Below are 25,921 nucleotides of genomic sequence, written 5' to 3'. Positions count from 1 at the left end.
GGCTAACTGATACTGACGTCAGCGCCGCTCATGAATATTCATCCTCCCTGTTCTCCCTCTCTTCGCCGCTCCTTACCAGAGGGAGGGATGAATATTCATGAGCGGCGCTGACGTCAGTTAGCCCGCAGAAGCCCCGCCTTTGCCATTTACAGCCGGATATACACAGAGATTAAAACTACAGGTGCGGGCGAAAGGCGGCGCGGATCAGACCAAGGTAGGGCTCGTTTTAATCAGCGTCTCCCGCACTATCCACCAATACCGGTAGATAGTGCGGGAGAAAATATGTGACAGTTTTCCTTTAATTTACTATCATGCTTGTGGGGGTTTTCTCTTGGAGCACAGCGCAGGTGCCGTTGCCTTCGGGGTGTAGCCAGGCAGAGGCGCCTCCACTTTGCTCAGAGAGTGGATCGCTCACCCTCACCGGCAGGATAGTAAATTCATTAGCATATTCATGAGAGGGGCAGTGCAGTAAATATGGAGGAGGCAGGAGAGCTCAGCGAACCAGCTGCCAGTCTCCATTTCACTCAGGAGCGCAATAGCTATAGACATGTAAACGGGCAGAACTCTGGAAATACTACTTTTTACAGCTATTCACCCTCATTATAACCAAGTATATTGGGTTTAGTGCAGATGAATAAGCGGTCAGTTTCTCTTTAAACATACATATATACAACCTGCTGTATTCTTGCTGTGTTTTTATATTGCCATATGGAAATAATCAATCTATGCAAACTAACTTGATAGACCGAGAGTTATCTTAGGCAAGTGAAGTAGTCTTCATATAGGCCAGAGATCTAATACGCAAGTGCTATTACCATATTGGAGGAGATTTATCAATCAGCCTGAAACCCTAATTGTTTAGTTTTTCCCACAGCAACCAATCACAGCTCAACTTTCATGTCCTAACAAGCACTGGTAAAGTGAAAGTTGAGTTGTGATTGGTTGCTGTGGGAAAAGCTATACAATTGGGATTTCAGGCTGATTGATATATATGGACCATTATATTACTTCTTTGTGTTTTGGATTTTTCAATAGCTGTTTACCACTGTCTTGACTAGTACCATTTCTCTGCAATGCTTTGTGTACTTCAGATCCCTAAGTCACTGGTACCTCACTACTGCGAGCTTGTTGGAGCAAATCCTAAAATCCGTCCCAACCCTGCACGATTCCTGCAGAACTCACGGGCTCCTGGGGGATTCCTCAGCAACAGCTTTGTGGAAACCAATCTGTTCCTTGAAGAGATACAGGTCAGTTCCACTACAGATGGACCCTATGTACAAAACTATTGTAAGAAAAGGTGTCCGTGTTGCCTATAGCAACTAGTCACACCTTGTTCATTATTTTCAGTCATTAAAACATGAAAGCTAATATTATTTTACTACTTTATACTATTCCTTTTTAAGTCCTTTGCTGTTCCATTGTATTACACTTTTTCCTTTATAATAGACATTGGGGGGAGATATTCAAAGAATTTAGCACCACTTTGTTTTGCTTTAGCTGCACCACATTTGCTTAAAATGTGGCCCACAATATTAGTGTCACATATTCAGATATTTAGCTCCCTGTTAGCCAATTTTTTAAAAAGGAGTGTGGTTACGATTCTTGTAGTATTAAGACCCTATTTTCAAAGGTTAAGCACCACTTTCTGGTATTAAATGATTTGCTATTTGCCCCAAATTTTCAAAAGACACTTCTGAAAATTAGGCGCAATTAACACTCTTTGAGGCGCAAAATAAAGAGACCTAATAACACAAGTCTTTGAATATTCCCCCCATTGTATTGTATTTTCTTTGCAGATTAAAGACCCAGCTGAACGTCAGGCATTTTTTGAGCAGCTCAGTGAACACTTGGATTCTTTTCCTGAAGACTTCTGTCGACACAAAATCCTTCCCCAGCTGCTCACGGCTTTTGAGTTTGGCAGTGCGGGCGCTGTTATCCTCACACCCTTATTTAAAGTGAGTACCACATGATCATCAGGACAGATAGGATTAGTATGTGTACATTTGTAGTATAACCAGCTTGCCAACTTGTGATGTGGCAGAGATGACTAGAAGTAAAAGGAACACTTGGAATATTATACTGTAAATTCTTGACTTCTTTATTAACCTCTGTTTGGGCCTTGAGGTTCAATTGTTTTTATTAAAAGAATTTAGCAGGAGGAACAAATATGATCAAGAACAATAAGTTCCTAGCAAGGAACAACACAGTAAATTTTCATTTTTTCCATTTTCCTTTTTTTTTTTTTTTTTCTCGTGTTTTATATTTATTAGCCCTCGTGGCTCTGTAGATGAAAAATAAAAAAATCAGAAAACAAAAGAGAACATGTTTTAGTATTTTTCTCTATTCAGCAAAATACATTAACTTTAAACCATAAATTATAGATTTTAGACAGTCATGGAGTCTTTTTGTATCATTGAAGGCAACCTCTCATAGCTTTCATGCTGTCACAAGTCACCTGGGCCAGCCCTAACAGCCTTCCCTGATGGATCTCTTATTATTATAAAATTTTTTTTTGCTTGTTGGGTCATTAAGGGAGATTTATCAAAACCTGTCCAGAGGAAACGTTGCTGAGTTGTCCATAGCAACCAATCAGATCGCTTCTTTCATTTTTGAAAAGGCCTCTGATAAAAGAAAGAAGAGATCTGATTGGTTGCTATGGGCGACTCAGCAACTTATCCTCTGGACAGGTTTTGATAAATTTCCCCCATAGTCTTTACTAAAATAAATAAATAATTAGGGATGTCCCAATGCCAATACTGGACGTTTGCACCTAAACCGGTATCAAGGACGTGCGGTAGGCACGACGCACCTTCCATGCGGATTAACCCCTAGTGGACGTAGGGCGTAAATTTACGCCCTGTGCCCAAACTATGAAGCGCGCTCACCAGCTAAGCGTGCGTCATAGCGGTTGGCTACTGCCAAACATCACCGATCTGGCTGATGCGCAGCATTAACCCTTTAGATGCCACTATCAAAAATTGATTGCAACGTCTTAAAGTCTTGATTTTAACTGCCTGTTAGCTCATGGATGCTGATCGGGATCACCGTGGTGTATTTGCGATGTCCCGATCGGCTGAGATGACAGCCAGAGGTCACTTGCCGTGCTCCATGCCGACCGATCGTCGCTCCGATGCATGCCAGGCAGAAGCAATGGTGCGCCAATAACACTGATCAATGCTATGCTATGGCATAACATTGATCAGTGTATACAATCTACAGATTGAATGTAATAGTCCCCTATGTGGAAATAATTTGTTAAAAAAAGAAACTAAAAACAGTAATAAATGATTTAACCCCTCTCCTAATAAGTTTGAGTCATTCCCCCTTTTCCCCAAAAAATAATGTAAACAAAATTAAAACATAAACATTTGTGGTATCGCCATGTGCGTAAATGTCCAAACTATTTCAATATAAGGTTAACTTAACCGCACAGCATAAATGTAAATAAATACCAATAAATCCAGAATTGCATATTTTTGGTCACTTCATATACTAAATAATCAATAAAAAGCGATCAAAAAGTCCCATCAGCACCGAAAAAAAACTGCAGATCACGGCGCAAAAAATTAGCTCTCATATGTCCCCATTTATGGAAAAATAAAAACGTTGTAGGGGTCAGAAGAGGACATTTTAACCCCTATGGAAAAAGCCAATTTTGTCCTTAAAGGGTACCTGTCACCAAAAATCTTTTTATATTTTGTTAATCAATGTATTAAAATCACATGTAATTAGAAAGTTGTTTCTAAGTTTTTTTTTTTTACTTTTAAAAACTGACCACTAGGGGTCTCCCTACATGTCCTGGCTTATAGAGTTCGGACTCATGCCGGCCTGACAGCATGAATCTGAACTGTCAGTGCAGCTGGGACAGTGAAAAGCACAGCGCAGCTCCCTGCCTGTCAATCAGACAGGCAGGAGCGGGCACTGTGCACGGTAGGCCGGGCGGCTGCTGTGCCTCCTACATGGAATTCAGTGTCTGCTATAGCTGCCTGTGATGACAAACTAAAGCCCACCCCCCGTGATTACAGGTGAGCCTGCTGCGCTCTTCTGGACTGCATCTCGGCCCCCCCAGAACCCCCCCCCCCCGTGATTACATGCAGTCCGCTGCGCTGTGGCCGACCGCATCTCTTGTCGCCGCCCTGTCCGTGATTAAATGCCACCCGCTGCCTGTGCCGCATGACTGCTCCGATCTCCCTCCTCTCTTTATGCCTTGTGCTCTGCATAACAGCATAACAGGGAGGAAGGGGATGTCAGCCTGCCTGTCCTGATTCTGCCTGTTTTATGTCCAAAACCCAAGCGCAGCATAGAACAGGGAAGGGCGGAAGTGTTACTCGGCAGGCTTCAGCTGACGTCACGCCTGCTGAATAACACCCCCTTCAGCCCAGGAAAGCTCACAGGTATTGAGCAGGGTTTGGAAGCTGTTTATACATGAAATACTGGGCTAAAATTAAAAAGTAAAACGGCAAGGGTAATGAGGAGGAAAACATAACAGGAGGGTAATTTTAAAAAGTTGAGAGGGTGGTAGGTACTCTTTAACCCTTTAAGGACATAGTGTTTTTCTGTTTTTGCACTTTTGCTTTTTCCTCCTTACCTTTTAAAAACCATAACCCTTTCAATTTTGCACCTAAAAATCCATATGATGGCTTATTTTTTGCACCACCAATTCTACTTTGTAATGACATCAGTAAATTGACCCAAAAATCTACAGCAAACCGGAAAAAAAAAATCATTGTGCAACAAAATGGAAGAAAAAATGGCATTTTGTAGATTTTGGGGGTTTCTGTTTCTACGCAGTATATTTTTCATAAAAAAATGACACCTTATCTTAATTCTGTAGGTCCATACGATTAAAATAATACCTTGCTTATATAGGTTAGATTTTTTTATTACTTCGGGAAAAAATCATAAATAAGGAAAATTTATATGTTTAAAATTGTCCTCTTCTGACCCCTATAACTTTTTTATTGTTCCATGTACGGGGCGGTATGAGGGCTAATTTTTTTGTGCTGTGATTCCGTTTTTTATGTTATAAAAAGCGACCAAAAATATGCTATTTTGGACTTTTCTTGGATTTTTTTTTGCATGTACACCATTGACCGTGCAGTTTAATTAACTATATATTTTTATAGTTCGGACATTTACACTCGCGGCGATACACATATGTTTTTTATTTACACAGTTTTTTTTTTTATGGGAAAAGGGGGATGATTCAAACTTTTATTAGGGAAGCGGTTAAATGATCTTTATTAACTTTTTCCCCCCATTTTTTTCTTGCAGTGTTATAGCTCCCATAGGGTGCTATAACACTGCACACACTGATCTATGCCATACCTTTGCATTGATCGGTGTTATCGGCAGTTGATTGCTCAAGCCTGGATTTCAGGCTTGCAGCAATCAGTTGCCATTCAGATGCGCAGGAGGCATAAGGCACCCTCCTGCTGCGTCCTAGCTGATCGGGACATCAGTGGTGAAATCGCGATGTCCCGATCAGCTAGAACGCAAGCAGAGGGTGCCTTACCTGCCTCCGTCGTGTCCGATCGACGATTGTGTGAAAAAAAAGTTAATACAGATCATTTAGCCCCATCCCTAATAGAAGTAAGAACCCCCCCCTTTTCCCATTTAAAAAAAACTGTGTAAATAAACATATGTGGTATCGCCGCGTGCGGAAATTTCTGAACTATAAAAATATAGTGTTAATTAAACCGCTCGGTCAATGGCGTACGCGCAAAAAAATTCCAAAGTTCAAAATAACATATTTTTGGTCACATTTTATATCATAAAAATTTTTATAAAAAGCGATCAAAAAGTCAGATCAATACAAAAATGATACCGATAAAAACTTCAGATCACGGCGCAAAAAATTAGCCCTAATACCGGCCCATACATGGAAAAATATATTATTACAGGTAATGAATACTAGACTTGTGTGGATAGAACGTTTATCCAGGGGTTTATTCAGATCGCCATATTCGGGTTGGGAAGGAATTTTTCCTTTGTCATGGGGCAATTGGCATTAGCCACATGGGGGATTTTTGCCTTCCTCTGGGTCAACACAGTAGGGTTTTAGCATAAACTATGGTGATGTTACTTTATTGAATAGAAAATTATTTTCTCTATCGGCTCCATTGGGGACACAGACCATGGGTGTATGCTGCTGTCTCTAGGAGGTGTGACACTATGGTAATAAAAAAAGTCAGCTCCTCCCAGCAGGATATACCCGCCTTCAGGCTCTGAGCTAATCAGTTTAAGCTTAGTGTCTGAAGGAGGTGGACATGGTCTGGATTCTCCAGACCAGGTCTTCTGATTTTTTATTTTCCTAGTATAGGGACGTGTTAGTTTTTTATTCCTTTTTCTTTTCTGTTTTCAGGTGGGGACTCAGGGACTCCGGTTCCCTATTTCCCCATTGCGAGTAAGGGGGCACAGACATTGCATATATGCGCTGTTCACCCCCCCTCGCCAACGGTCAGCATCTGGGTTGGTACCTCATGGGTCCGGGTCCCCCTATTTCTCTGCTCGCCTCGCTCGCGCATAGCAGCTAGACGTGATGCAGGGACAAAAAGCTGACTGAAGACTTCACTGAAGACTCCATTAGGTAAGTTCTTCTGACTGAGGTAAGTTCCCCCCTTTTTCTCCATAGGTACGGACTCGCAACCTCTGGAGACCCCCTGTTTTTGGCACACCTTCAGGTTATGGGTCTGGCTTATACAGGGGCTGCACTTTATTCTGGGGGAGCAGTGGCACCTGAGGGGGCATGTATTATGGGGAACTTCACTTTATGTTGTGTGTGTGTGTTTGGTGCAACTACGTCCAGCGCCTTATATGCGGCTGTCAGCCACAGCGGTGTTTCGGGCCGGGCGCTCTTAGAGCCGGCTTGCTTTCGTTTTGCCGGCAGCGCCTTATACGCGGCTGTCAGTTGCGGCGCTGCTACGAGCCGGGCGCTTCAGCGCCGGCTTACTTTCACTTTCGCCGGCAGTCTCTGCCGGCGTTTAGGCCGCCCGCTCTATTCCCCCGAGCACATATGCGGCTAGACATGTGTGCTCGGGACAAGGAGCGGGCGCCATGACAGTTCTTGGACGGTCTGTAGCTCCGCCCACAGGGCTGGGAGCTCTCAGAGGCGCGAATCAGCCTTCAATCAGCGCCGTGGGCGCGATTTTCAGTGAGAAGGGGTCTGTTACTGTGTGCCTTGCTTCAGGCACGCCCCTCCCTTCCTATTGGCTGACCTGTTCAGTCTCTCTAGCTGCACGGAGCGAGTTCTCCTCACTGCAGCTGACAGGGGACACAGACTAGGGTGAGAAAGTTCCTGTCTCCTTTTTCCACATTATGTCCGGAGTTGTTCCTCCCTCTAAACAGAAACCTGGAACTTCAGTGACTTATTATATCTGTAAGCACTGTAATACCAAGATGTCTGGCTCTGCTGAGCCCACTTGCCCTGCCCTGCCTGCTCCACTGCTCCCCCAGACCACCTGGTACCCCCTGATGCCCCTTCAGTCCCGGTGGGTTCAGTCGCTCCTCCAGCCTGGGTTTCTTCCCTGACCCAGTATATGGCTGACTTGACCCAAGTCTCCCGTTCGATGGCTGAGGCCTCCCGGGAAGTGGTGTCCGCCTTGAAGGGGTCTTCCCTGCGCAGGACCTCTGAGAGGGCCCGCTCCTCGTCTCCTCATACATCACGCTCTCACAAGCGTACTAGGGGTGCCTCGTCTGACGTGAACGTTCCCCTCGTGGGTCCCGCCCCCCCCCCCCCTATCATCTGGGCACAAACGTCGCTACTCCAGAGGACGTTCTCGGAGTCGCCGCTCTGCCACGCCAGAGCCGCGTACCTGGTCAGGGTCGCCCCCCTCCAGGACTGCCTCTACTCATTCACATTCCCCTGGTGAACTGGTGGACGAGGCTTCTGAGCCGGCATCTGACTCAGAGGACCGCTCGGACTCAATTGCAACGGTGAACTCATTGGTGACAGCCATAAGAGACACCTTTCACTTGGGGGACCCAGGATCTTCGGATGTCAATCCAGGAGTATCCTTTCATCGTGCTAAGCCAGTACCTTAAAGGTTCAGCTCTCACGCTGACTTTGACGACATTCTGGAATCCGCATGGAAGCATCCAGACAAGAGGTTCCCAGTTCCCAATCAAGACAATTCAAGAACATTATCCATTTGACAAGGACTTTGTCGCTAAGGTGGTTTCCCCTCCCTCAGTGGTTCCACCAATCTCCCGGATCTCTAAGGCGACTACACTGCCTCTGGCAGATGCCGCTGCCTTCAAGGATCCCATGGACAAGAAGGTAGAATCTTTAGCGAAGTTTGCTTCTGAAGCAGCTGGCTCTTCTCTTCTTCCCATCTTTGCCTCGACATGGGTGTCCAAGGCCCTGTCGGAGTGGTACCAAAAGCTCCATCAGGATATCTTAGCGGGATCCCCCCCAGAGGATCTATCTGCTCTGGCTCTCCAATGCTCTAAAGCTGGGGACTTTCTGTCCGCAGCTTCCATGCAGTCAGTCTGTTGTTCTGCCTTTGCTGTGCATCACCTAGCGGCTCTCCGCCGCACTATGTGGCTTAAAGCTTGGAATGCGTATGCCACTTCCAAAAGGTCTCTCACTGAGCTTCCCTTTACCGGTGGCCGTCTTTTTGGCAAACGCCTTGATGAGATTATCTCTGAGGCAACGGGAGGTAAGAGTTCCTTGTTACCTCAAAATAAGGCTCGCCCTACTTCCCAAAGGAAGTCCTTTTCCTTTCGGTCCTTTCGGACCTCTGGCTCCAGCAAAGGGTCCGGGCAGGCGCCCTCGCGGGACAGGAAGGCTCCCTCGTTCCGAGCACCCCCGTCTTGGAAGTCGGACTCCAACCGGTCCGGCCGTTTTGCACCCAAATCGGGCAACCGCAAACCCACTTCTGCATGAAGTGAGGCCCCCACCCGCGGTTTCTTCTCGGGTGGGAGGTCATCTCTTGCTTTTTCAAGACATCTATCCCTCACACATTCAGGACTCTTGGGTCAGGGACGTGATGTCCAATGGTTACCTAATCGAATTCGCCTCCCTTCCGAGGGAACGCTTTTTTTCGATCCCGGGCCCCCCGTTCTCCTCCTCTGGCGAAGCAATTTTGAGCGGCTCTCCAGTCTCTGCTTCTCCAGGGTGGTTATTGTTCCCGTTCCTCCAGGGGGAACGGTTTCAGGGTTTCTATTCAAATCTTTTTGTGGTTCCCAAGAAGGACGGTTCTGTGTGACCAATCCTAGACCTCAAGCGTCTCAACCGTCACCTTCTCATCCGCCACTTCCAAATGGAATCTCTCCGTTCTGTGGTGGCGTCCCTGGAACAAGGGGAGTTCCTTTCATCGGTGGATATCAAGGATGCCTACCTCCATGTGCCAATATTTCCGGGCCATCATCGGTACCTCCGCTTTGCGGGTCCGGAGGGGCATTTTCATTTCGTAGCCCTCCCCTTCGGTCTAGCCACGGCTCCTCGGGTCTTTACAAAGATCCTTGCGCCAGTGATGGGCCTATTACGGTCGAGGGGAATCTCGGTGATATCCTATCTGGACGACCTTCTCATCAGGGCTCCAACCAGAGCCCAGACTCTTGAAAATCTGGACTTCACTCTCCACACTCTGATTCGCTTCAGGTGGATGATCGACCGGGACAAGTCAGTCCTCCGCCCTACCCAGTCTCTAACCTTCCTGGGACTTCGATTCGACACTGCCTCTGCCCGAATTTGTCTTCTGCCGGACAAACGTCTGGCGCTCCGGTCGGGGGTCCGCTCCCTTCGGACCCAGGTATCAGTCTCCATCCGCACTTGTATGGAAGTCCTGGGTCGGAGGGTGGCAACTATGGAGGCCATACCCTTTGCCCAGTTTCATTACTGCCCCCTTCAACCGGCGATTCTCTCTCAATGGAACAGGTCTCCTCTGTCCCTCGATCGTCAGATTGTTTTTCCTTGCATGGTCCGTCAGTCTCTGCTCTGGCGGCTCCGCTCCCCCCTTCTTCTCCAAGGGCAGTCGTTTCTTTCCCTTCACTGGCAGGTTGTTACAACGGATGCCAGCCTGTCGGGCTGGGGGTGTGTGTTCAGGGATTGGACGGTTCAGGGACTCTGGTCTCCCCAGGAGACCCTTCTTCCGATAAACATATTGGAATTACGGCCGATTCTTCTTTGTCTTCTTCATTGGGAGTCCCGTCTTCAGTCCCGTCCTGTCCGCGTTCAGTCGGACAACGCCACGGCCGTGGCGTACATAAATTGACAGGGTGGCACTCGCAGCTCAGCAGCCATGGCCGAGGTGACCAAGATTCTCACCTGGGCGGTGAGCAAGGTTCCGGCCATTTCGGCGATTCACATTCCGGGAGTGCTCAACTGGGAAGCGAACTTCCTCAGTCGGTCCTCACCCGACCCCGGCGAGTGGTCTCTACACCCGGAGGTCTTCGCGCAGCTCTGCGACCTCTGGAGCATTCTGGACGTGGACCTCTTCGTGTCCCGGCACAATCGGAAGATCCTTCCTTTTGTGTCCAAGTCCCAGGACCCTCAGGCCCTGGTCGTGGACGCCCTAATGATTCCTTAGGCGGGGTTTGCCCTACCCTATCTGTCCCCTCCTCTTCCGCTCCTTCCCAGGGTGCTCAGGAAGCTCAAGACAGAGGACGTTCCCGCCATTCTGGTAGCTCCAGATTGGCCCCGAAGGTCGTGGTACGCCGACGTAGTCAGGCTCCTGGACGACGCTCCACTGCGCCTTCTGCTCCGCCTGGACCTACTCTCTCAGGGTCCTCTTTGCCACCCCAATTTACAGTCGCTGCAATTGACGGCGTTGCGGTTGAGACCGCGGTTTTGAGGGCCCGCGGGTTCTCTTCCCAAGTCATTCACACCATGCTCAAGGCTCGTAAGCCCTCCTCCGCAAGAATCTACCACCGTACTTGGCGGTCTTATTTTCGTTGGTGTGAAGCTCAGGACTTCTCCCCGGTAACCTTCTCGGTCCCCCGTCTTCTCTCCTTTTTGCAGTCGGGATTGGAACTGGGGTTGTCTCTCAGTTCACTTAAAGGTCAGGTTTTGGCCCTTGCTGTTCTTTTCCAGCGGCCCCTGGCTTCTATTTCTCATGTCCGGACCTTCCTTCAAGGAGTGGCGCACGCTGTTCCTCCTTATCTGTCACCCTCTCCCCCTTGGGACTTGAATTTGGTTCTGAGTGCCCTCCAGGGTGCACCCTTTGAGCCCCTTAGAGAGGTGTCTCTCCGCCTCCTTTCTTGGAAAGTGGCGTTTCTTGTTGCTATCACCTCCATCCGGAGGGTGTCTGAACTGGCAGCTCTTTCCTGCCGTTCTCCATTTCTGGTGACCCACCAGGATAAGGTTGTTTTCCGGCCAGATCCTTTTTTTTTGCCTAAGGTGGTCTCGGCCTTTCATCTCAATGAGGACATTGTCCTCCCGTCTCTTTGTCCTGCTCCTTCTCATCCTTAGGAGCGCTTACTACACAAGCTGGATGTAGTTTGGGCTGTACGGGCTTATCTCTCCATCACTTCTTCGTTTCGTCAGTGTGATTCCTTTTTCGTCCTTATGGAAGGTCGTCGCAAGGGACAACCTGCTTCCAAGGCCACCATTTCTCGGTGGATTTGGTCCGCCATTTCGGAAGCCTATCGCTGTAGGGGGAAGATTCCTCCTTTCAGGATTGTGGCTCATTCTACCCGTTCTGTTGGGGCATCCTGGGCTCTCCAGAATAGAGCCTCGGCCTCGCAAATTTGCAAGGCGGCTACCTGGTCGTATTTGCACACTTTCTCGAGGTTTTACCGAGTTCATACTTTCGCATCGGCTGATGCTAGTCTGGGTCGTAAAGTGTTGCAGGCGGCAGTGGATCGGCCGTCTGCCTGACTGCTTATCTGCCCACCCAAGGGACGGCTTTGGTACGTCCCACGGTCTGTGTCCCCCAATGGAGCCGATAGAGAAAAGGAGATTTTTGTTTACTTACCGTAAAATCTCTTTCTCGAAGTATCCATTGGGGGACACAGCTCCCGCCCTTTTTGGGATTTTCCTTTTTGGCTCTCTGTCCGAGGGTGTGTTCAGTTACGTTTTATCTTCTAGTTCTCGGACAGTTTTGGGTTTTTCTTTGACCTGTTGGTCTCCTCCTATTGCTCTGGAACTTAAACTGATTAGCTCAGAGCCTGAAGGTGAGAGGAGCTGACTTTTTTTATTACCATAGTGTCACACCTCCTAGAGACAGCAGCATACACCCACGGTCTGTGTCCCCCAATGGATCCTTCGAGAAAGAAAGAGATTTTACGGTAAGTAAACAAAAATCTTATTTTCCCTTCTATTAAATTATACAGGAAAATAAATTCTGTTTATTCTGTTGTAGATTGGTAAATTTCTGAATGCCGATGAATATCAGCAGAAGATCATCCCCATCATTGTTAAAATGTTCTCTTCCACTGACAGAGCCATGAGGATACGACTTCTACAGCAGGTGCGGTACCTGCTGTTGTTTATATAGGAATAGATTTATTTTGCTCTTTTGCCTTACTTAAAGAAAGATGGCTACCATATATTATAGAAGCTGCCAATCCGCACTGTTTCCATTAAACTCTCCCTTCCTCTTTATACAATGGTTCTGCAACAGTTGTAGTGTGTGCTATAAAATAATGTATCTCTAAAGTAAAAATCATAAGTTACCTTGGACTTTGTTGGCCTGCATAACAACACTAGGATAGAAGCTTCATGTTTCTATATATATATATATATATCTATATCTATATCTATATCTATATCCTAAATATCCATTTTTTTCCCAAGTTAACTTGAATTTGATATTTTACCCGAGACAGATGGAGAACTTTATCCAGTATCTAAATGAGCCGACTGTCAACTCACAAATCTTCCCCCATGTTGTCCATGGTTTTATGGATACAAACCCAGCTATACGAGAACAGACTGTGAAGGTAATGGCAGTATAGATTGTACTGTTTGCTTTTTAATTGTACTTTATGATGTTTTTTTTATTTTGTTGGACCCAAAAAATACCTATGGTGAACTATTCTATATTAGAAAATAAGTGAACTGTCCCCATATTTCTTTATTTTATCATTATTGTTGGTGAAATATGTAACCCTATATCATAAATAAAACACAACAGAATTTATACATAAAGGTTCCTGTAGAAGCATTTCATGCTTTATGCAGCATTCCATTAACAAAACATGAGAAAGTGCTTCAAATTTGTTATTCAATATACTGGCTTTTGTGATAGTCCATCCCTGGCTGTTTTGGGATGTGTACCTGCAGGTTCAAGAAAATGTATATTCTTTGCTATTTATCATTTGCTTCCAATAAATCTTCCTATCTGCCATGTTATATGTATTGTCAAACTTTATCTTTGCACCACACCAGGTAGCATACTACTGTTCAGATGATATTCTCTGTTCTTCCACATAGTCCATGTTGCTCCTGGCTCCCAAGTTAAATGAAAATAACCTAAATGTGGAGCTGATGAAGCATTTTGCACGGCTGCAGGCGCGGGATGACCAGGGACCAATCCGCTGCAATACAACTGTGTGTTTGGGAAAGATTGCCTCTTATCTGAACCCTGCTGTGAGTAAAGACCAAGAATAGAACTTGATCTTATGATTTACTTTTTGTAAGTGCAAGTATTTGGGCCGCTTGTAACCTGTGCGTCCTCTATACAGACACGACAGAGGGTCTTGATATCCGCTTTTAGTAGAGCTACAAAAGATCCCTTTTCCCCATCACGTGCTGCTGGTGTCCTTGGTTTTGCTGCTACACACAATTTTTACTCTATGAACGATTGTGCTGGGAAAATTCTTCCTGTACTTTGTGGGGCCACAATGGATCCTGAGAAGAGTGTCCGGGATCAGGTAAGGTGATTACAAGGAATTCTGCTTTAATTATTATCAAGACAAAGTGCACTCCAGAGGTCTGTTTTTCATATATATATATTCCAGGCTTTCAAAACGATCCGCAGTTTTTTGGATAAACTTGAGGCTATTTCAGAGGACCCGACACAGTTAGCTGAGCTAGGTAAGAGAGAGATGTATGTCATGTGCTGCTTCTACCACTTGAGCTTGTCATTTATATGTAACTGGGAATAAGTATGATGTAGTCATTAACCCCTTAGTGACCAGCTAATTTTACACCTTAAAGGGGTTCTCCAGTCATATAAAGATTTTCAGAGGTTATGTAGAAATGATAAACAAGTTATACCCACATACCTCAATCTCTGCCAGTCTCGTGTAAATATCTTCCTTATCTTGATTGAAAAGCCGGTCACGTGTTCCTCGCTGGCTGCGACTTCTTCTGATGACACCCAGCTTTTCTTACCGTTGGCTTGACTGCATGGGACCTTGTTTCTCACATCAGTGCTGTTAAGCTCTGAAAGTACAGGCTGTAACGGGAACATGCGCAGTGTGACCTCTCCATGTCCACACAAGGCATGCTCCAGGTGTGGCCACTTCCGCCAACTTCCTTGCATCATTACTGACATTGGTGCCGTAAAGCCAATGAAAGTTTAGTACATGTCATCTGTATTGTTATCAGTGCCGTGAAACAGCTAGTGCTAACCCCACATTATTACCCCCAGTTCCACCGGCACCAGGGGTACTGGGAAGATCCGGGGTACCAGCAGTCCTGAACCATCAAAAATGATGGTCCAGGACTGGGATGGTTGCAGGCTGGTAGTAATAGGCTAGGGAGGGCCAAAATAAATGATGCTTTGCACCCTGACTGTGCCAGACCACTACTGCTTGGTTTGTGTCTGGCTAGTTTTTTCCTTTCCTTCTTTTTGCAACAGTGGCCCAATTAATTTATTCATTTATTTTCATCAACATTCACCATGCAGGAATTAATAGTCAAACAGGTTCATAGTTTGGGTGTTTATGAACATAGCATTACCAATTATAGATTTTTATCAGTTTGTAAGAGGAAAATATGTTCGTGAGGGTGGGGGCGTATATTCCTAACTATATTTTATTAAAGGGGTATTCTGGGCAAAAACGTCTTATCCCCTATCGAAAGGATAGGGGATAAGATGTCTGATCGCGGGGGGCCTGCCGCTGGGACCCCCCTGCAATCTCCCTGTAGCAGCCCGCATTCTATGCTTTGCTGCGTCTGTAGTTTTGGAAACCTCCGGGCTGTTTCCCATAGAAATGAATGGAGGGGGCGTGGCGTGACATCACGTCCCCGTCTCGGAAGCCCGGAGGTTTCCGAAACTTCAGACGTAGCTAAGCATAGAATGCGGGCTGCTACAGGGAGATTGCGGCGGGCCCCCCGCGATCAGACATCTTAACCCCTATCCTTTCGATAGGGGATAAGATGTTTTTGCCCGCGAATACCCCTTTAAGCTCCCCAGATTCCTTACATGCCATGGTAGCAATTTGACCACAGCATATAAGGGGTTTATGTACTAGGTTCAGAGGTTTCTCAGGTCCTAGTAGTTCGATAAGGAGACTGACCACATTGACTTTAATCAGGTCCATTGGGTTTCTATCTGTTCTGTTGACCGTGATTTGGAAGGATCCTAACTGGACAAAAAAAAATACACCATGCAGCCTTTTTGTCCCATTGTTTAACCCCTTAATGACCACGGACATAAATGTACATCCTGGTTTGGCAGTACTTCGCGCACCAGGATGTAAATCTACGTCCTTTGTATGACCGCGAGCATCGGAGCGGTGCTCGCGTCATACACGGCACGGCAGGTACCCACAGGTAATGGCCGACATCCGCGATCACACATTGACATCCGCGATCAGTACAGATCACAGCATCTGCGGCAATGCGCAAGTTAAAATGGATGATCGGATTGCCCGCAGCGCTGCCGCGGCGATCTGATCATCTGTGATGGCGGACAGAGGTCCCCTCACCTGCCTCCGTCCATCTCCCGGCATCTCCTGCTCTTGTCTGAGATCGAGTCATAATACTATCAGCCAATGGCCGATAATACTGATCAGTGCTATGCCCTATGCATAGCAGTGAACAGTATTAGCAATCAAATGATTGCTATAGATAGTCTCCTATGGGGACATAAAAAGTGTTAAAAAAAAGCGTAAAATTATTTTTTTAATAAACATATTTGGTATCGCCGCATGCGTAAAGGTCCGAACTATCAAAATATAATGTTAATGATCCCGTATGGTGAACGGCGTAAACGTAAAAAATATTTTAAAAAATTCCAAAAATGCTGCTTTTTTTTGTCCCATTTTATTCCCCCAAAAATTTATAAAAAATTATCTAAAAGTTTTATATAGGCAAATGTGGTATCGATAAAAAGTACAGATGACGGCGCAAAAAATGAGCCCTCATTCCGCTCTATATATGGAAAAATGAAAAAGTTTTATAGGTGGTCAAAATAAGACGATTTTAGATTACTGATTTTGTACAAAAATATAAAAGTATGTAGCCATGGGTATAATTTTAATCGTATTGACCAACAGAATAAAGAACACATGTCATTTTTACCGTAAAGTGTACAGTGTGAAAACGAAACCCTCCAAAATGTGCAAAATTGTGGTTTTCATTTAAATTCCTTCGTACATTTTATGGTAAAATGAGAGTTTTCATTACAAAGTACAATTGGTCACCCAAAAAAAAACAAGCCCTTATATGGGTCTGTAGATGGAAATATAAAAGAGTTATGAATTTTAGAAGGCGAGGAGGAAAAAACAAGGACGCAAAAAGGTTAAAATGGGCTTGGTCCTTAAGGTGTTAAACGTATCTGCGATGGAGCCTTCAATGCAGATGTGAACATAACCTAAAGCATCTACATGCATCATTACCATTTGCCAAGAGGAATTTTCTATTAACCCTCTCTTCATACAAAGACCCCCAAAGATAGTGATATTGACCCATCCACTACCTTAGACCTCCAGGGAAGTTAAATTAGTATGAAAAATGTGTTTTATTTTGTCAGATCTCTTATCAAAAAGACATATGTAGTTAAAACTATAAGACACAGTCCTGATTTACTAATGTATTCCTTTTTTTGGGAGAAGTGATAAAGAGAAATGTATTTATTTTATTTTTATTGTTTATAATATTGATCTTGCTGGATAAGGAACACCTTAATTTTATGGCCCGTTATGTCAATAATTAAACATTTTTGTAGTTAAGATTTTTGCAACTTTCTTTACTCTGATCTCGGCTGCTGTAGCATAAAAGGTAAACGTGTAGAAGTTACACCGATATGTTATCTTTTAAGGGAAGGATCACACGTACCATATTTTGCTGCATGTTTTACTACCCATTGAAGTCAATGGGGGAGATTTATCAAAGGATTTAGACTGGTTTTTCCTGTCTAAATTTGTCGCACAGAAAGTCGCAGTCTAAATATGTGCGACTTTTCTGTGACTTTTGCTGTAGAGGATTTTTAGAACATGATGCATGCTAGTCTATTTAAGACGGAAATGCATTGGAAAATGCATTGGTGCTGAATTTATCAAGTGCGACTTTTGTGCCACAAGTCGCATCCGCCCAAAATACCCTGAAATGTCAGACCATGTTGGAGCAGGTCTAAATGCAGTTTAAGCTGTAGACCCTGAAGTCTGAGCACAGAATTTATCAAGGGCTGTGAGACCTTTGATAAATTAGGAGCACAATAGACAGGAGACTACCACATACGCTGGTCTATAAGCATACCCAGAATAGACTAGATTAGGAAATGTCCCCCAACGGGTAGTAAAATCATCAGCAGAAAACATGCAAAATACGGCATTTGTGACCCCACCCTTATTAAATAATCAATTTGTGTTTGCCAGTCAGCAAAACAAAGAAGCTTTGGTGCTTCTAAACAGGTTGCAGGACTGGCAAAGCCAGATGTACGATTGTGTGGTTGTGGCATCTTAATTCTGCTGATCCCTGGGATTCCCAGCAGTCCAGCAATGAAGGCCTACCCCAAGCTTAGTTCATTACTTTGAAGTCCTGGAAAACTTCCTTAGGCCATGTTCACACACAGTAATTTTGGTTAGTATTTTTAGCCAAAAACAGGAGTGGGGACAAAACTTTCCATAATAGTTTTTCTGTGTCATTTCCAGTCCTGGTTTTGCCTAAAAATACCATGGGGGAGATTCATCATAACCTGTGTATAGGAATAGTAGTGCAGTTGCCCATAGCAACCTATCAAATTGGTTCTTTCATTTTTAAAATGAAAGAAGCAGTATGATTGGTTGCTATGGGCAACTGCACCACTCTCCCTTTACACAAGTTTTGATAAGTCTCTCATTTTATGTGAACATAGCGCTAAACTCATTTCTTGGATTAGTGGGTTTTGATCCTTTAGGCTGCACAGGACTGAATTTGGGATTATTGTGATAAAAATCCAGAATATGGTGATGATTTATTCCCTTGGTTGTCAGGGAATAAACTTGCAGCTTGCAACTTTGACACTGATTTAGATGTGGAATTCCACATAGAATCTGTACATTTCTAAATGAACATCTCTTTGGCTTTATGTCTACGCAATGCGGAAAATTCAGAGGAAAAAAAAAAGGTATTGTCACTTTTTTGAGTGTTTCCATATGTAATCGCTGAACATATATGCAACAAAAGCAGCAGGGATTTCATATGCGGATTTTAAGGGTACGTTACGCTGTGGGACTGACGTCCGGCCCCACCCCCAATCCTCACTGAACACACAGGGCTGCCTCCGGGTTGCCCTGTGTGTATGCTGTTTGTAGAATACACAGCATATTTCCTGATACATAGCACATTGCGTTAGCGCTACATGGGACTGTACCCTCAGGCACAATTTGGTTTTCTGTGTGAACAAGTCCTATTACAGTTCTGTGTGTTTCAGGTTGTGTGTATGCGATTGGGTGATGGTGCAACGATGCAAGAACAGTTCTAAATCACTTGTTAGAATGGGAGTATTAACCCCACCATGTTTCAACCAGCTAACAAATGATATTGTGGTCAGTGTTGAGTCAGTGTTGCATTTATTCCCTCAGAAAAAGATGTACATGCAGCATCAACAAGCCCGGGTATTGTCGGTGGATGGGCTGGTTGGGCTGTAACTGGAGTCTCATCCTTGACGTCTAAATTTATCCGCACCAGTCCTTCAGGTGGACCGGAACCTGCCCCTGCAGGTGAAACGCCAGCATCTTCAGCAGCCCATGCAGAAACAAGTAAATCAGGTAACTGCTCTGATATTCCGCTTGACCCCCTAAGCTGTGATGCTACTCCTGAGGTCATCTTCGTTTTTTTTTTTTTTATTCTTTATGAAAGAGATTTTATGATTTTACAAAGAGAAAAAAAAAAGACAGGAAAAAGTACAAATTATTTTAAGCCCTAACACTGGTTAAAATATGAGAAAAAGTTTTTCTCCTCTAACAGACAACTTAGATAAACATTTTTCTAATGACCTGCCTGAAAGGTATACAAATAATTAAAACTTTATGTTCACATGTCTAAATTGTCTCTGTACGGACGTTCTGGAGAGTGCGGGCTCTGGCATAATATGCCGTCTGTGTGGTGTCCGCAGGAAAAATGAACATGTTAATTTTTACTGCGGAAACAGAAAACAGAATTTCAGACATCTGGCACAGAAATTCTGGACATGTGTAAAGCACAGCAGAATCCCTTTGAAATCAATGGGACTCTGCTGCTCCAGAATCTCCAGTGGAATTGTGCCCGGAAATTCTGGACTTGTGAACATGGTCTAAGGGCTCTGTATTCCCTTGTTTCTTTGAAACCTTGTCCATTGGTACCACGTCCTCTGAAACCGTAAAGATAGACCCTGAGAGTGGGATATCAAGTCTTCCATTTGTGTATCTCCTCCACCTTATGGACCTCCAAGTGCTCCAGAGCGCTGGGATGCATGTTCTAGCTGCATTCACCAAATGGCAGAGGGGAAAGGAGCTGTATATTTTGACCGGGATCTAAGAGACATAGAAAAGAAAGAAGGCTGGGGAGTGCGGAATTGTGTAGTCTGTAAGCACTGATGTTTTTTAGTGAACCTAACTCAAAAACCTGTTTAGAACTGGACATTCCCAAAAAAACTATTTGCCTGCAGCCCCTCCAGCATAAAGATACGGAGGGGTAAATATGTATCCGGCCGTGACCCCGGTACCAACGTGAGAGTATTTTATATCCAGCTTCCTGGTATCTGCTTGATATGGATGAGGTATGGGCCCTGAGGTGATCATACATATATATATATATATATATATATATATATATATATATATATATATATATATATATATAATATAATATATATATTCACTCCAGTCTGCCAGTGGTGATTGTCTAAATATGAAATAATTCATCTATGCGATAGTTATGTACGGGTCAAATATACATGCTACAGATAACTTTTAAAACCTTACGTATGTGTTATCCAACCAGTAGTGGGTGCCAACACAGGTGGGTACGTCAAGATGTTAGTCAAATTTAGATTTGGATTTTTTAAACTAAAACATATACTAATGGAGCAAAATATTCAAAACCTGAACACAAACAATGTGTCTGATACAGAAGTTAAATGATAACGGTGAAAGTATCCATTCCATAATAGTATTAAGTTAATACGCATGCGCTCTGTGGATAGTTATAGCATAAACAGCCTGTGCTGGGGCATGTACACTAGGTAGATTCTAAGATGCCATTATACCATACTTTAAATTCAAATTTAAAAGGAACCAATCATCAGATTTTACCCTATATAACGCTTGGCAAAGCATTATATAGGGTAAAATCTTTATCCTCACCATCCCGGGGGACGCTCCTGCCCCCAGGATGGTGAGGATATGAAGTTATAAACTAGTGACCACTGCGGCCGTAAGTAGTCACCTGGGTGGGGAGCTCCACTCACCTAGTCCCGTTCTTCAGCCGGCAGCGACGCCCCCTCCGTTTGATTGATGGACCACGTCATCACTCTGCTCACTGAACAGATGGAGCAGATCGATGACGCGGCCCATCTATCAAGCAGAGGGGGCGTCGCTGCCGGCCGAAGAACAGGACTAGGTGAGAGGAGCTCCCCGCCCAGGGGACTACTTACGGCCGCGGCGGTGACTAGTTTATAACTTCATATCTTCACCATCCCTGGGGGCAGGAGCGTCCCCCCGGGGATGGTGAGGATAGAGATTTTACCCTATATAATGCTTTGCCAAGCGTTATATAGGGTAAAATCTGATGATTGGTTCCCTTAAATACACAAATGCCTGTAACTGAGTAAGATTGGGAATGTTTTTTTTTTTTAATCCTATATCATTGGCTAGAAGTGTCCCTGCCCTGCTCAACCCTCTCCTTAATTGGATAATACCAGGAGGATGAACTAATGACAGCAGACATTAGTTATTATATGTAATATTATTTATGTATACTTTTCCATGCCATTAACCTCAGACCTCTGAGGACACCAGTAGTCAGCAAAACAAGTAAGGGAAGGCTGATAAGAAAATTTGATAGCTAAAATAATTTGTATCAAAGGCAGCTTAACAGCTTGGTAGCCAAGTCTCATAAATAACATCAGAATACTGTGAGCTAATAAAAGAAGTACTGTGCTTTAGGGCTGCACCTTACAATTATTTCTAAAATTAATTAGTTAGCCTCTTATTGGTATGATTCATTTGATAAAAATCCAAAACTGGATTAGTGGACCAAGGAAAGGTTATCAGGAGGGGGCAAGGAAGTGGGGACTGCGTTGTGACGAGTTAACAGGGGAAAATAGATGGGACAGCACCTGGGTTCACAGAGGGTAAGTTTCTGGCCGGACAGGGGGGGCTCTCACGATGTCTGGACCGGAGGCTTCTTGTCACCGGAGTGGTCGAGGACAAGGAGGCGGTGCCAGCTTCCGGACACACTCCAGGCAGCGGTCTCAGTGCTGCAGGTAGGCCACAGATGATGCAGGTCGGCAGCAGCAGCGGCTTCAAAAAGGTACCAGACGGTAACAGGAGATGGAGGGGGACATGTAGGGGCAGACTGAGGGGTGAAACAGGCAGGGAAAATAGCAAACATAGTAGGAATACGGTTACTAGGCCACGCCCCCAAACTACAAAATAATCTGTTATTGAAATCTTCATCAACTATTTCCATTATCCATTTTTAATCGATTAACATAAATTAATCATTGCAGCCCTACTGTGCTTTTAGGCTCCTGACAGTTTCTCTACTTTATAGTCTATTTCAATTCAGACCTTGCAGCCCTTCGATTGCTGTAACAGGTCACAGATGTGGCCAATGCTTGTAATTCATGGTCCCACTCAACATAGACATGTGACCATTGTAGCCAAAGACTTGTGGGGCACTCGGTATATGTCCAAATGGAATTGGTGTGGGATCAGTAAGGTATTCTTTTTGCATCATTCAGTCCTGAAAAGTCACATGACATGACAGATACACACCTTTTTGCTATTTTATCACATTGTAAAACTTAGCTTTCATAAAGTGTGTTTGTGCCTAGGTGGATTTTTTTTCCTAGACAGCTGTGAGTATGTGAATGATGTGAGAGTGTATAACAGTATAAGTGTTTCTGTTTTCTCTCTAGACACTACACCTGCCCCTGTTTCCACCTCTACCTCATCTCTTACATCCCAATATGTGCCAGAAGATGATGAAAATGAGGTCGATAATAATCCCTTAGACAGGTGGGATGAAGAAGATTGGGGTAGTCTAGAGGTAATAAAGCATTGACTGTATTTCACATGCTTTTTTGTCTGTTCTGATATATATATATATATATATATATATATATAATTTTTTAACCACCTTTTACAACATTTTGTATTTAGGATTCTGATCAGAGTAAAATACAGCCAGAAAATGATGACTGGGACACAACCTGGAGCCAGAGCACAAGTAAAAAAACAGCAGAGAGGACGGTAAGAGTGTATGCCTAATGTATGTTCTGTAAACAATAGAGGCGGTCACCTGCATTAACGCCAAGCTAGAGAGTAAAGCGTGCTGTCATGCACTTCACCCAGCTATATCTAGAGATCATTGGGGGTCCCAGCCCTACCAGAAAAGCATTTTGGTATGCCTGTGTGATATGTCAAGTTTTCATTAAATTGCAGTGATGCTTTAAAGTTGCACTAATACATGTAAAATGGTATTTAAAAGGAGGAGGTTCTTGATTATATACCATAGTACAGCACCCAATAAGATATGTCACACTTTTTTTTTTTTATTCCATATGATAGTTTCCTATAAAATAAGAAGGCATACTGTCCATGCAACTTATACACACCATCATGTATTGAAGTTCTTAGACTTGAAATGAATTCGTATGGGTTCATCCCACTTCTGTTGATTTCTCCACTTGCTGTTTTGAGATGTGTTTTAAGAAGCTGCACCTCAGATGTGATGGTCATTGAAAGAACTCCATTTCCCCTGCATTGCAAAATTCTTGTTTCCCTTATTTTATATAAGCACTAGCATGTAACATAGTTCATAAGGTTAAAAAAAGACAAGAGTCCATCAAGTTCAACCTATAACCCTAATGAGTCCCTACAGAGTTAATCCAGAGGAAGGCAAAAAACCCTCATACTAGAGGTAAAAATTCCTTCCCGACTCCAAATATGGCATCAGAATAAATCCCTGGATCAACGTTCTGTCCCTATAAATCTAGTATACATAACCAGCGATGTTATTATTCTCCAAAAATCCATCCAGCCCCTTTTAAATTCTTTTACAGAGTTCACCATGACCACCTCCTCTAGGATAGAATTCCACAGTCTCACTGCTCTTACAGTAAAGAACCCCCGTCTGTGCTGGTGTAGAAACCTTCTTTCCTCTAAACGTAGAGGATGCCCTCTTGTTATAGATACAGTCCTGGGTATAAATAGATCCCCTGATATATTTATACATAGTTATTAGGTCTCCCCTAAGTCGTCTTTTTTCTAAACTAAATAACCCTAATTCTGATAATCTTTCTGGGTACTGTAGTCCTCCCATTCCCCGTATTACTCTGGTTGCCGTCTTTGAACCCTCTCCAGCACCACTATATCTTTCTTGTACACTGGTGCCCAGTACTGTACACAGTATTCTATGTGTGGTCTGACCAGTGATTTGTACAGGGGTAGAATTATTTCCTTGTCGTGGACATCTATGCCCCTATTGATGCACCCCATGATTTTATTTGCCTTGGCAGCAACTGCCCGACACTGGTTACTACAACTAAATTTACTATTAAATAAGACTCCTCAGTCCTTTTCCATGTCAGTCGTCCCAAGTGTTCTCCCATTTAATACATAATCCCAGCCCGGATTTTTCCTCCCCATGTGCATTACCTTACATTTATCAGTGTTGAACCTCATCTGCCAATTCCCACAGACTACAGAGTTTAGTATCATCTGCAAAGATTGCTACTTTACTATTCAACCCCTCTACAAGGTCATTAATGAATATATTAAATAGGAAAGGACCATAAAATGTACAGCGAACCCAAAAAAATATTTTTTTAGGAAGGAAATTTAAAGCGTACCTGTCATAGTGCAAAAAAAAGAAAAAAGTGATATGTTACTCAGGACCCAATCCTGATCATGTGCATATAATTTTTATGTGTCTCAGACCTATATATCCAGACATATAAGCATTTGTCTGCTGGTGAGTTACTTTTTCATTGTGCAGGCTGGAAGGGGCGTGTCTGTCTGTCTCCCTCACAGGAGCAAGCCTGTGCAGTCAGCCAATCAGTACTCTCTACTCTGTAACCCTTTCCTCTCTGGCTTTATGCTGTGTCATGTGTCAGAGGAAGATACTTGCCTGCAGTAAGTCATTATGGTGAATTCATAACAGGATAAAATGTATAAATATAAGAATAGATCTTTATAAAATTAGTGCAAGGATTTTTTAGATAAAAATACAGCATTTTTATGAATACATGTTCTATCTGTTTTATCTTCTCCTAGTAAAGCTGGATGCTAATCAGCATAGCTGTCACTATGTGTGTCATTCATCTTTCACAGACTCCTTAATGTCTGATCAACTTCTTTGTCATTCAGGAGTCCGAGAAAGCTTTGACCATTTCAGCATGCTGGGAGTTGTAGTTTAGTAACAACTGAAGCTGCAATGTTTGTAAATAACTGTGTTAGAGCAGTGTTGCCTCCAGCTGTTGTAAAACTACAGCTCCCAGCATGTCCACACATCCTTTATCTGTAGTTTTGCATGCACTCAATAGAAATCTCCTATACTGGATACCGGTATGCTTTAGCATGTTGCACCATAACCTGAACTGTAGAACTATAAAGTGTAACATGCTGGGAGTTGTAGTTTAGTAACAACTGAAGCTGCAGTGTTTGAAAATAAGGCTGGGTCCACACTACGTTTTGTCCCATACGGGAGCGCATACGGCAGGGGGGAGCTAAAAGCTCGCGCTCCCGTTTGTTACCGTATGCGCTCCCGTATGTCATTCATTTCAATGAGCCGACCGGAGTGAAACGTTCGGTCCGGTCGGCTCATTTTTGCGCCGTATGCGCTTTTACAACCGGACCTAAAACCGTGGTTGACCACAGTTTTAGGTCCGGTTGTAAAAGCGCATACGGCGCAAAAATGAGCCGACCGGACCGAACGTTTCACTCCGGTCGGCTCATTGAAATGAATGACATACGGGAGCGCGAGCTTTTAGCTCCCCCCTGCCGTATGCGCTCCCGTATGGGACAAAACGCAGTGTGAACCCAGCCTAACTGTGTTAGAGCAGTGTTGCCTCCAGCTGTTGTAAAACTACAGCTCCCAGCATGTCCACACATCCTTTATCTGTAGTTTTGCATACACTCAATAGAAATCTCCTATACTGGATACCGGTATGCTTTAGCATGTTGCACCATAACCTGAACTGTAGAAATATAAAGTGTAACATGCTGGGAGTTGTAGTTTTGGTTCGGGTCAGCTGCAGGGCCATAGGCTGCATCAGGACATGCTGGGTGTTGTAGTTACTAACTGTAATTCCCAGTATTCCTTGACACAGACTATGGCTCTGCAACTGACACGAACCAAAACTACAACTCCCAGCATGTTGCACAATAACCTTAACTG

General features: G+C 44.1%; 1 protein-coding gene across 1 annotated transcript in view; it reads left to right on the top strand.

Moving 5' to 3' along the window:
* SCYL1 (SCY1 like pseudokinase 1) overlaps positions 1–25,921 on the top strand; it is a 74,838-nt gene that overhangs the window by 28,680 nt on the left and 20,237 nt on the right. The window contains exons 6-15 of the mRNA XM_056527075.1: positions 1,092–1,247; positions 1,797–1,955; positions 12,306–12,413; positions 12,772–12,885; positions 13,379–13,534; positions 13,630–13,818; positions 13,906–13,981; positions 18,901–19,086; positions 22,440–22,570; positions 22,684–22,773. Coding sequence (XP_056383050.1) covers positions 1,092–1,247; positions 1,797–1,955; positions 12,306–12,413; positions 12,772–12,885; positions 13,379–13,534; positions 13,630–13,818; positions 13,906–13,981; positions 18,901–19,086; positions 22,440–22,570; positions 22,684–22,773 — 1,365 coding nt within the window. The remainder of the gene's footprint in view (positions 1–1,091; positions 1,248–1,796; positions 1,956–12,305; positions 12,414–12,771; positions 12,886–13,378; positions 13,535–13,629; positions 13,819–13,905; positions 13,982–18,900; positions 19,087–22,439; positions 22,571–22,683; positions 22,774–25,921) is intronic.

Source organism: Hyla sarda, chromosome 6 (genome assembly GCF_029499605.1).
Source record: "Hyla sarda isolate aHylSar1 chromosome 6, aHylSar1.hap1, whole genome shotgun sequence".
In the NCBI taxonomy this organism is placed as follows: Eukaryota; Metazoa; Chordata; class Amphibia; order Anura; family Hylidae; genus Hyla; species Hyla sarda.
The sequence above is the reverse complement of the archived record's forward strand: the minus strand, read 5'-3'. Positions and strand labels throughout refer to the sequence as shown.